The sequence below is a fragment of the Echinops telfairi genome, unplaced genomic scaffold (genome assembly GCF_000313985.2).
Source record: "Echinops telfairi isolate 266 unplaced genomic scaffold, ASM31398v2 ScPeMD7_3;HRSCAF=10, whole genome shotgun sequence".
Classification (NCBI taxonomy): domain Eukaryota; kingdom Metazoa; phylum Chordata; class Mammalia; order Afrosoricida; family Tenrecidae; genus Echinops; species Echinops telfairi.
This window is the reverse complement of record NW_022103899.1, coordinates 61,485,433-61,497,447: the sequence shown is the minus strand read 5'-3', so window position 1 is coordinate 61,497,447 and position 12,015 is coordinate 61,485,433. Positions and strand designations below refer to the sequence as shown.

General features: G+C 52.9%; 1 protein-coding gene across 1 annotated transcript in view; it reads left to right on the top strand.

Moving 5' to 3' along the window:
• IQCA1 (IQ motif containing with AAA domain 1) overlaps nucleotides 1–12,015 on the top strand; it is a 121,434-nt gene that overhangs the window by 9,731 nt on the left and 99,688 nt on the right. Inside the window, exons 2-5 of the mRNA XM_045294386.1 lie at nucleotides 5,240–5,564; nucleotides 9,934–10,053; nucleotides 10,995–11,186; nucleotides 11,764–11,835. Coding sequence (XP_045150321.1) covers nucleotides 5,240–5,564; nucleotides 9,934–10,053; nucleotides 10,995–11,186; nucleotides 11,764–11,835 — 709 coding nt within the window. The remainder of the gene's footprint in view (nucleotides 1–5,239; nucleotides 5,565–9,933; nucleotides 10,054–10,994; nucleotides 11,187–11,763; nucleotides 11,836–12,015) is intronic.

The window sequence follows — 12,015 nt, the reverse complement described above, 5'->3', positions numbered from 1 at the left end:
AGAAAATGTTTTGAAAATGATGATGGCAAACTATGTACACATATGCTTGATACAGTTGGTGTATGGATGGTTATAAGAGCTGTAAGAGCCCCCAATAAAATGATTTTTTTTAAAAAGAGGTCAACTCTGGTGGTGACCAGGGGGAGGAGGGGGCAGGGAGGAGAGAGATAGCAATCGGCTTGAGGTTGGACGGGTGCTAAATTTGGAGACGGGGAAAATATTGCAAGAGAGAGAAAAAAAGGTGGGTGGCTGGGTGGGGGGACAGCTCAGGGCACACTGTTGGGAGGTTTGCTAAACAGTGTCACTTGTTGAAGGCAAACACAGTGATCTGATACGTAAATCTGCACCCAGTTTACAAAAGAAGTTATCTTTGTGGGCCATGTACAAGAGAGTGAAGCACGGTCCGTCCTGTGCCTCCTCACAGTGGTCCTGATGTTGGAGCCCACTGTGGCAGCCATGGGGTCCGTCCATCTCGCCGAGGGTCCTCTACTTGACCAAGCATGACGACTTCTCCAGGGACTGGTCTCTTCTGACAACGTATCTGTGTTAGCCCGGGTAGACTAGAGAAACAAATCAAGAGACACTCATATATATGTAAGAGAGAGATTTATATCAAAGAATAATTGTATATTAAGAAATTATCCCGGCCCAGTCCAGATCAAGCCTGTAAGTTCCATATTAGCCCACGTGTCAGATACCAGTCTATAAGTTCTTCTACAGACACGTAACACATGCAATGCCGCCAAGTGCAGGAAGATCACAGGCCAGTGGGTGGAAAGTACTGTGGATCCAGTGGTTGTGGAAGCATCTCAGCACTGGCGTGGGTCTCCACGTGGCTCCTCCAGCTCCAGGGCTCTGGCTCCATCAGTGTAGCTGCATGTGGCTTGTCAGCAGGAAGAGGAAGCAGAGAGAGTGTGTCCCGCCTCCAGGGAGGAAGACAGGAGTTCCCAGAATCCTCAGGAGAAGGCCACGCCCACACAGAAGTCTCATTGGCTCTGACCTGATTGACAGGCCCCATCCCTTCACCCAAGTTGACTGGAGCTCATGGAACGGTTACAATGTCCAAAGTCCGTGAGAGGAAGTCTCCCCAACCTCACTCCTCAGGAGCCTCAAGACTTTACTTCCCCCCAGACCCAGTTGTTCATTTTTCTGGCAGCCCAGGGTACCTTCAATATCCCTCTCCAGCGTTACAAATCAAATCTATCGATTCTTCCCAGGTATTCCTTATGGAATGGCCTTAGGACTGGGAGAGAATGCAGTGAGGGGCTGAGAGCTGCCCGCTCAGAGCCAGGCCACTTTGGTGTGAACCGTGTGGCTCTGGCAACCACCAACTCCCTCCTGCCCGCTTTTCTTCTTGTTTGCTTCTGACAACGGGGCCAAGCAGCGTAAGACTGGACAGAACGAAGACAACAGTGACCCCCGCAGAGGGTGACTGTGAGGGGCGTGAGAGCGGACACACGCAAAGCGCTTGGGAGCCCCTCCCAAACCCACCGCCCTCCTGCCCATGCCAGTCCACAGTGGCCCTGGGACTCGGTGGAAGCACCCTGTGGGTTTCCGAAATCGTCATCGTTTGGGGTTTTTTTTTTAGAGCCTTTATTAGATCATCAGCCCCTGGTTTCCATCCACCTTGACCGTCTGTAGGTGTTTGAAAGTGGTGATGGGCACGTAGGTAACCAACGTACAGCGGCGTTTGGGGAACTTCATCCTCAGTACATTTCCCGGACAACCGTATGCAGAGACGGTTGGGGCCTTCCTGATGCCTTTGGCCCAGACGGCTTTGCTGAGCCTGGTGTCCATTCGTCCACCTCCTTCCTGGCAAACTTCCAGATCTCCTGGAGGGCCGAGGGGCACATTCCTTGCACGTTCGGACAATGATGGCACCCCCTTTGGTTAGGACCTGCTGAACACCCTTCTTTGCCTAGGGCTGGGGCCAGGCTGGGAAGACCAAGTTGTCTCCTCACAGAAACACAGGCTTCTATTGCTCTCCCACAGAGCAGACAGTGGGACAGGACTACCCGCCCTCCGGTCCGCAGCTCAGCGCTGCACCCCCTGGGACACCGTAGGCTGACGTCATTGTCGCCATCATCACGGCCACCATCTGCGCTGCTGAGCGATCTTTCCATGAACACAGACTCCCCGCTCGGAGCCAGGAAGAGACACGTCTCCCATGTCCACTGGAAGCACGCCAGACATACTCCCTCACTGCCACTGTCAAGTCCACTTCGCAGCAATCCCATGGGACAGGGTGGAACCATCCTCTGGGCTTCCCAGACTGTAGCTCTTTATGGGAGTAGAAAGCCTCATCTTTCTCCCTCGGAGAGGCTGGTGGTTTCGAATTGCTGACCTTGCGGTTAGCAACCCAGCACATAACCACTGCGCCACCAGGGCTCCCAAGCACTTAATAATGATAACTAAAAGGTATTTTAAAACAAAAGCACAAGTTCAATACCTCTCTGGACCAGGCGTGGAGTGGCAAGCCTCAATGGCCAGCAGCAGCTCACCCAGAGACCTCCCGGGGTGCTAGCCCAGAAACAGGCAGGGTGTGAGCCGACCCCGTGGGAGGGAAGAGTCAGCCCCGCTGCTCTGTCCCATGGTGAGACACAGCTTCTTGGGGCTAAAAGGCAGGCTCCAAGATGCCTGTGTACACAAAGCATTCAGAGACACAGCCTGTCAAGTCGTAAAAAGCTCTCAAATGAGAATCCAGGATGAGAACCAGCCAAGCGCATGAAGGGACGAGGGACGAGGAGCCACTGTCCACAGGGACTGTCCACGCAGGCCCATGGAGACCAGGAGAGGCCGCTCCTTCTTGTCACTGGAACGGATCAGGTCGGGGGTGGGGGTGGGGTGGCCACAGACTTGAAGGTTGGTCCAGCGATTGGACTCAGACCCACAGCGATCAAGGTTCAAACCCTGGCGCCCCAGGCCTACAGCAGGGGAGCTTGACCGTCCGCTTGTGCAGGAGCAATGGGGTTGGAGCAGGTTCCAGGCTGGACTGCTAAAGGCGGGCAGTGCAAGCCCATCAGCCACAGCTGCGTGCAAGAAACACGAGGCTGTCTGTGCCTACCACGACTTACCGCCTTGGAAGCCCAGAGGGGCAGCTCTGTCCCAGAGCCAGTGAGTCAGCATGGGCGTGGGTTTGGGTTGGGGCGGGGGGTTGATTCAATTGGGGTGTTGGTTTAGTTTTGTCTGCAATGGACGTGTCTGTCACTAAAGACTCTAAGCCCACTTCCGTGGTAGCCTCCTCCTCTCAGAACCACTCAGATGAAAGCTCACCCCTGTGGGGTAAGGAATGTGGAGGGAGGTTAAGGTTCGGACCCTTCTGCTTTTTTAAATAGTTTAACCATATATTGCTTTGTTTAGGTTTTTAAAGAAACACTTATTCTGTGTAACTGCACACCCAGCTCGTCAAATCAAACCAGTAACCATATCCCAAGAAAAACCCCATCGGCCCCAAACCTAACTCACCGCCATTGAGCCTGTTCTGATTCATGGCGACCGAGCAGGATGGGGAGAGCTGCCCCACGGGTTCCCGAGGTGGTCCCTCCTCCTCCTGCAGAGTGGCTTCCAACCGCCACCCTTGCGCTGGCTCCAACCCCCCACAAATGTGTGTGTGTGTGTGCGCCTGTGTGTGTGTGCCTGTGCCTGTGTGTGTGTGCCTGTGTGTTGGCTTGTTCCTTCCCACCCTCCCTCCTGCCATGATTTCCTGTTTCTCCCCCTCCCTCTCCTCCCCACACCCCACCCCCACTTCCCCCTGGCCCACTCCTGGTTTTCTTCTTTTTCTTAGTTTTTCCTGGGAACAATGGCGCCATCAAGCATTTCTAGGACCGACTACCTTGGCTAAGCATAAGGTTCTTAGTCTGGTGCTGCTGGATACTCACTCTTGTTTTCAAAGGGTGCATAATATCCCATTGTAGGAAATGCGGTTGTTTTCGTTTGTTTTTGGACATGAGTTCATCGCTCAGGACAGGAAGGCTCCATTATATTGCCTCCCTACCCCCGGCTTCATGGCGCCCCACGGATCACAGTTTTGCCCCAGACTGAAGGCCGGGGGAGCCACCTCCAGCCAGGAGTGCCTACTTTGAACCTCTGTATCACATTCTGGTCACTCTCAACATATGCCAGACCACGCTCACCACGGGGTCGCCAGCGTCACAGATGCTCGCTCAGCATCCTCGGAGCTGGTGTGGGCACGAGGACACTCACCGAAGCCCTTGTGTGACCCCTTGACCCAAAACCCATGGTGTCTCAGAGCCCTGGTGGCACTGAGGGGTAAGTGCCAGGCTACTAACTGCAGGGCCGGCAGTTCAGACCCAACGGCCACTGGAAACTTCCTAATGATTTGCACTCCTGGAGACCCACCGCAGCACACCCACCCTGCCCCGAGAGGCCTGAGGAGTCAGCTGTTACTTGCCAGCCAGGGCGGGGTGCGTTTGCTTGCAGGTATAGTGCGGAGAGACTTTATCTCACCTGGGCAAAGGGCTCTTCCAAGGATCGGTCATGCCTTCCAAGCCAAAAATCACTGTCAGACCTGCAGGGGACTGGTGTCATCAGGGAGTATCAATGAGGTTAGAACAACCCGCCGAGCAAGGTCAGAGGGACAGCCTTTGCTGGGGGTGAAGGCCAGAAGGCAGGAAGGGACAGGGAAGAAAAGCGAGTGTACATTTTTAAACCACTGCCATGGGGTCAATTTTGATGCATAGGGACCTTACAGCAGCTAGGTACCCATTGATACCAGGTGGATTCGAACTGCTGACCTCACAGTTAACCCACCATGCCACCGAGGATCATTTTCGGTTTGACGATCAATGCTAGGAAAAAAATGTGTAGTAGGCATCGATTGGAGAACCAGCCTGCTCTGTGATCTTTCGCCTGTCCTGGTACCCAAACCAAACACACTGCCATGGAGGCAGTTTCACTCTGAGCGCCCCACGGGGGGTCAGAGGCTGTGCACCTTTAAAGGAGCAGACAGCCTCTTCTTTCTCTGGCAGAGGGACTGGTGGGTTTGAACCGCTGGCCGTGCTGTAAACAGCCCTAATAATAAAAATAATGGTGGGGAATCATATCCAAACAGTCCACTTCACCAAAACAGCACCTGAATGGTGAAAAGAACCCCGCACCCACGTAGGCAAGCCTCACAACTCACCTTGACGGTGTGTTCTGTCTGTGTTGGGATGCCAGGGCCCCAGCCTTGGGCCAGGCAAAACCATGCTCACCTACCCTGGTGTGTGTCTCTCCGCAGAATGTACAATAAGATATGGCACGCGACCCAAGACTCCCTGGACTCTCTGCTGGACAAGGAGTCTCAGAAGATGGCCGAGCCCCACAAGAACCGGGTCTTCGTCTTCGACATGCTGGCCACCTTCTACATCAAGTACGTGCAGATCTTCCGGAAGCTGGAGACCGTCTACGACCAGATGGTCCACCCGCAGAAACGGCTCCTCATCCGGAAAATGCTGGACGGGGTGATGGGCCGCGTCCTGGAGCTGAAGAATGAGATGGTCGAGCTGGAGCTGACCGAGTTCCACTACTTTGACAGCATTCTCCCGGACCTGAAGTTGGTTCCTGTAAGTATCCCTCACCTCCTCTCTCCCTCTCCTGTCCTTCCTTCCGTCCTTCCTTCCTTGTTCCTTTTGGTTCAAATCAGAAGGTAGACCTGTAGCCAATAGTCTAAAGACCCTCTCAACAGACAGACCGGTTGTTTGATACTAGCAATCAAACACAGCCCTTCCGTTCCCCCGTATCATCTTGTCCATGACCAAGGGTGGGTTCCCCTTAGTGCTTGGCACAGGGGACTCCTTTCACAGACCTTGGGAAGCCCTGCAACTGTGCTTCCGGGTTGGTGGTTCAAACCCACTGGCTGCTCGTTGGCAGAGAGTTGAGGCTGTCTGCTCTGGTAAAAATCGACTGGCCTCGGGCACACTGTGTAGCCTCACTGTCAATCAGAGTGGACTGAGGGCAGGGGGGCTGGTATTGGGCACGGAGTTCACTGCAGTTTTCACGGACACCAGGGCACGTACCCAGGCCTGATGGCCATGTCCCTTCGGGGACACCCGGTTCATATAAATCCCACCGTCCCCTGCTGCAGTGCCCCTGCTGGTTCCATGGGGACTCACTCTCGGGCCCTTATTCCTTGCCGTCCTGCAGATGAGACAAGCTGCCTGTGGGCCTCTGGTGCCTGGTCTGCAGGTGGTGTGTCTCCTCCTTTGATGGGGGCCACTGGTAAGCATGGTGAGGACGCATGACTGTGGGCACTGGAGCCTCAGTGCCCTGAAGCCCACCCCCAACTGACCCCTGGAAGCACAGCACCCTCCTGCCCAGATAACCTGGATCTCTCCCAGCTCTCTGTCCATCCATCTGTCTGGGTCTCCCAGGAGCAACTGGCCACCCCGTTTCCACGTCATAGATCTTTGGCCCAGCTTTAAAAGGACATTTCTCTGAAACACACTAAGAAGCAGAACGTGTTACAGAAGTGTCCGTTTAAAGCAAAGATCTGCACAGTTCAATGCCTGGCTACTCCTCCCTGAGCTATTTATTATATTAAGTAAGCTAAGGTCGTGGAGTTGTGTTTCTATACATTCCTTCAGGGGTTGATTGTGTTAAGCCATTTACCTAGAGAAACAAATGCAGTGACACTCATATATATTTAGATGCATATCTGTATATAGGAAAGAACTTTATATCAAGAAGTAATTTTCTATCAAGAAGGCACTGCAATGAAGAGATCACTGAAGATAAGGTGTGACAGCAAAGTGTGTGAAGAAAGCAGATGGTGCCTGGCTATCCACTGGGATAGTGTCTGGGTCGTAAACGTTCGTATGCAAACAAGCAGCCATCTAAGAGAGGCGTGAACCAAGTCCACATTGAAGAAGCACACCAGCCTGTGTGATCCAAAGATTGTAAAAATCCAAATATAATGAACAGAAAAGTACCAGAGCTTAAAATGTGAACACCCAATTTGTAGGAAGCTATGGAAGTCCGTTGGAGCCCAAAATCCATCTGCAGAGCATCTAGTCAGATTAAGCCTCTGGCACCTCCCCTCTAGCCACAGGCAAGGAACACAAACAGTTTTACTATCAGACAGCCATTACTGTAAACTTGATTATGGTGCATCCAACCACGGCATAATGTGATCACTTGGTCAGTTGACCACCCTCTTGACCCAACCTGATTTTGTTCTAGGCTTAAATATCTCTCACTTGTTCCACAGCAGAAATTTGTTCTCTGGCTGTTTAAATATTGCCTGTGGTCTTTTCTTTCTTTCTCTTTATATTGATTTTTAATCTTTCTATAATCATTCTTTTCTTCTTTCTGTTCCGCTTTGCTTTGGTTTATTTCTTGTTTCTGTTAGGTTTCCCAGTTTACAAAGCACAGAGACAGTAGCTGCTGCTGTGGTTGATGGGGGGCAGGGGACTGGGGAGGGGAGGGAGTCGGGAGCAAACAATGGATGCAGGGATGGGGAAGGAGCACGGGAACTGGCTGTGAGGATGCAACTCTTTGTGGAAGTGACCTAACTATGGAAGTGTGTGCTGTGTTAATTTTGTATCAAGAAAACTACTGAAACAACAAAAAGAAAAGAAACCAAAGTTGGACACCGGCGGCCCTGATGGAGGAGGAGGCGTTTCGCCCGGGGCACTGGGTGTGGGGTCATTTGGAAAAGGGTACCAATCGATGGTGGTTACACAACAGATGCGTACAATCGATGGCAATGAATTAGACATGTCGAAGCTGTTGAATCGGAGAATTTTTTTTGCCAAAATTAAAAATATGTATATTAATTGCACTAGTAACAAGGAGTACAAGAGAGATGAAAATGCTCCAAAGTGGATGGTGGTATTGATTGTAGAACTCTTCTTGATATGACTGAGCTAGTGAATTGTATGATATGTGGATGAAGTGCCAATAAAAGTGCTTTAAAAATAAATAAACAAAAAGAAGAAGGCACCCCAGCTCCATCCAACTCAAGTCCGATGCCAGCAGGACCCTCCTCAGACTCCCGGAGCTGCGGGCTGGTGACACAGAAAGGTGAAGCAGGACGCCGGGAGAACACGGGCCTGTGGGTGCAGAGGCCTGTGCACCCAGGGTCTGTGGGAACATGACAGGGTACCCGCAGGTCTCAGGGTCCCCTGGAGGCAGGCAGAGTCCCAGCAAGCAGGAAGACAATGTGACAGAGAGAGTGAGAGAGCCTCAGTGTCTCTCACTCTTATACAGAATAATAATTTATAATTTATCCAGGGGTCACACGGGTGGGAGTGGGGGCTGGAAAGAGTGTGTTAGTCTGCGTAGACTAGAGAAACAAATTCATGGACACTTATATGTGTGTAAGAAAGAACTTTATCTAAAAGAGCAATTGTATATTGAGAAACAGCCCAGCCCAATGCAGATCAAGTCCATAAATTCAATATTAGCCCATATGCCCAATACCAGTCCATAAATTCCTCTTTAGATGCATGCAGCCATGCAATGGTGCTGAATGCAGGAAGATCACAGACCAGTTGGTGGAAAGTCTTCTGGATCCAGTGGCAGTGGAAGTATCTCAGCTCTGGCAGGGGTCTCCACATGGCTTCTCCAGCTCCAGGGCTCTGGCTGCATCCCTGTGTCTCTATGTGGCTTGTCAACAGGAATTCAAGCAGAGAGTGTCTCCCGCCTCCAAGGAGGAAGACCGGAGTTCCCAGAATCCTCAGGAGAAAGCCATGTGCACACAGAGGCATGATTGGTTATGACCTGATTGACAGGCTAGACTCCACCCCTTCACAAGTTGACATGAGATTATGTAATTGCCACAGGGAGGGGAATAAAGAGCTGATACCAAGGGCTCAATAGAAAGTCAATGTTAGAAAATGATGATGGCAATGTATGAACACTGTGCTTGATACAACTGATGTGTGGATTGTTATAAGAGCTGTCAGAGCCCCCAATAAAATGATCTTCTAATTAAAAAAAAAAGGCTATGATACAACCCAACTGATAGGTTGGACCCTGCCCCGACCCTTACCCAGGGGTGTCTCCTTAACAAAGTCCCTGCCCATCACAGGGGCTATCAGTCAATTAAGGGCTCACTAACAGGAACCACCAAGGTGTTACTGTAATGTTCATAACAAGAGGTGTGCTTGCAAGTTTTTCATTCAACTCTGTCTGCCTCCTTAGCAAGGAGCCCTGGTGGCACAGTGGGTTGTGAGCTGGGCTGCGAACCAAAGGTCACCAGTTCAAAACCATCCGCTTACTCCACAGGAGAAAGACGAAGCTCTCTACTCCTGTCAAGAGTTAGTCTTGGAAACCCACAGGGGCAGTTCTCTCCCCTGCCCCATAGGGTCATAGTGTGGGAATGGCACCCTGATGGAGCCGCCCCGAGTGAGAAAGGTGGGGCTTCCTACTCCCGTAAAGAGTGACAGCCTCAGAAACCCCCATGGGTCCATCATTCTGCTCTGTCCCAGAGGGCTGCTGTAGCTCAGACTTGCTCCAAGGCTGAGTTTTCGGGTTTTATTGGGTTTCTGTTTCCATCCCCCCAACACTCAGGAGTCCGCCCTCTTTTCTCCGGTGGCCTTGTCACCTGGTGAGAACGGGAAGTCACCCACCTGCCCTTCCTTGTCCCTTGATGGACCGTTCACCTTCTTGATGTTGAAAGGTCCACACACTCCCCACGGTCTCTGTGTGCAGCTCAGTGACTCGGGCCACATGGTTCACGTGGCTATCATACAACCCAACTGATAGCCCACCCCACCCTCCACCGCCCACGTGAACCTGCGCCCCACCCCAGTCCCCAGCACCCCCTCTAGCCTCTCAAGTTGCCATTGTCAATTTCACCCCCAAAAATGGTCCTCGAGAGGCAGGCCTTGCCACACGCGCCCTCTGTGTTCTGTACATGACTCTGAGACCTCGGGTCGTGGCAAAAGGCCCTCATTGCTCTTCTCCCCCCCTCCCTTCTCTCTTTCCTAGCAACAATTAGATATTCCCATCCCCAGGTACTTTTTGAAGGAGAAGCTGGAAGTGATCAAAGGAAGAGAGAAGATCCTGGCGCAAATCCTCGCCGACAGCGGACTGGACATGATGAGCCTGGTTCGTGCCCCATCCTAGCAAACACCTTCGCAAAAATGTGAAGTTTCCTTTACCTGGGGCTGGGATGGCGAGAGCCGGTGGGCGGGTGAGGTGAACGCTTTGATTGCTTTCCTTAGAAAGGCGGGCAGCACCACCCCTCATAGGCAAGAAGGTCTCATAAGCTTTTGGACGCATTTCGAGTGGTTCATAAGCATCCTTTTTTGAAGAACTTAGAAACCGATCAAATCCCAGTGCTCCGTGGGCTCACTGGGCCTTGTTAGCAGAACGGAGAGGTTGGTTCCCCAAGAAGGACCTTGGTAAAGTGGAGGGGCGGCGAGAAAGAAGCAGGTCCTCACTCGGCCGCCGAGACGGAAGGCCACAGTGGCTGCAACAATGGGCTTGGACGTGAGAGCGATTGTTTGGATGGTGCAGGACCGGGCAGTGTCTCCTTTTGCTGTCCACCGGTCACTGTGAGCCGGAGCTGAGATGATGACAGCTAACACCAGCCAAGTCAGAAAAGAAATATTGTTCAAACAAGATCATTAACCGCCGAGGGCCCTTGGCAAGTCAGTCCAGGGTCATAGCGACCGACCCTGTGTAGGGTTTCTGACACTGTGAATCTTTGCAGGCGTAGACAGCCTCATTGCCCTCCCACAGAGCAGGTGGCAGGCTTGAACCGCCAACCCTGTGGTTTGCAGCCCAGTGCTTCCCCCATTGCACCACCTAGGCTTCCTCATGGCATAGGAGGGGACTTACAGAAGTTCACAGCCATGTGGAATTGGAAGCATTTGCCCCAGAGTTCTCTGCTCTCAGACCACAGTCGCCCACTGGGAGATGGCTCTGCTGAGCGCTGGGGGCCGGGTCAGCAGTGGGCGACTGGGCAGCAGCTCAGGGTGTTTCTGGGGTCAGTTGGTGTGGTCAGCATGCCTGAGCCTGGTGTGATGCTCCCCACTCTCCTGCAGAAAAGAATCCTGAAGACAATCCCTCCGGACGAGGCCATAAAGACCATCCAGGTGGCCGAGCGGGCCCGGCAAGGCCGCCTGCGAGCCCTGTTCATGAAGCAGATCTACCTGCAGGAGTACAGGATCAAACAGAACAAGCTGCTAGGGGACCGGGCCCTGGACATCTCAGCATCGGCGCTGTGCATTCAGAAGGTGAGGTACCCCCGAGAGCTGGGGGACGGGGGCGGGGTGTGGGGATGGCACCCATTCCCAAGATGTACCCCAGTGGGAGAGGGAGGAGGGCATGAAATCCAGATGCCAAATCTCACATGTTGGTAAACCCAAACTCACTGCCATCCAGTTGATGTCATCTCGTGGGGGCCCAAGAGAGCAGGCTAGAACCGCCCCTGTAGGCCGCTGAGACTGGGACCATGGGAGTAGAAAGCCCCATCTTTCTCCAGCAGAGCGGCTGGTGATTTCAAACTGCCATCCTTGCAGTGAGCAGCCCAGCACATAACCACTCCACCCCCGGGGCTCTCCCAGGCCTCTGGAAGCTCCATCGTCTCTGTACTGTGGTCCATCATGGGCACTATAGTGAGAGGGTGCTGAGAAGGTGGGGCCGGCTTGAGAGTGAGCACCCGGGAGGCAGAGGCAGGAGGCCAGCACAGGCTGCTGGCTAATGGCCAGAGAGAGAGACTGGCTCCTCCACGCAGCGTGGCCTCCGCAGACCTGCTGTTTGGGAAACCATGTGGGCCTGAGAGTCCCTGCCTGACCCTCCCTCTGTTCCTAGGTTTGGAGAGCCTACCACGAGAGCAAGAAAACGGAGCAAATGAGAGAAGAGGAGATGATATTCCTGGGGATGGTAAGTGTTCCAGCCCTTGGGGAAGCAGCTGGTTTCCGGGAGAAAAGAGCGTCTCCCAGTCTTGCAGACACTGCTGGATTTCTCTAGAGCGTGGCTCGTCTCAGAGAGGACCAGTAGCACAGGGAATGGCTGGTGAGGCCGGAGGAATAGGAACCAGCCCCGGGAATCAATGCAGTGGCG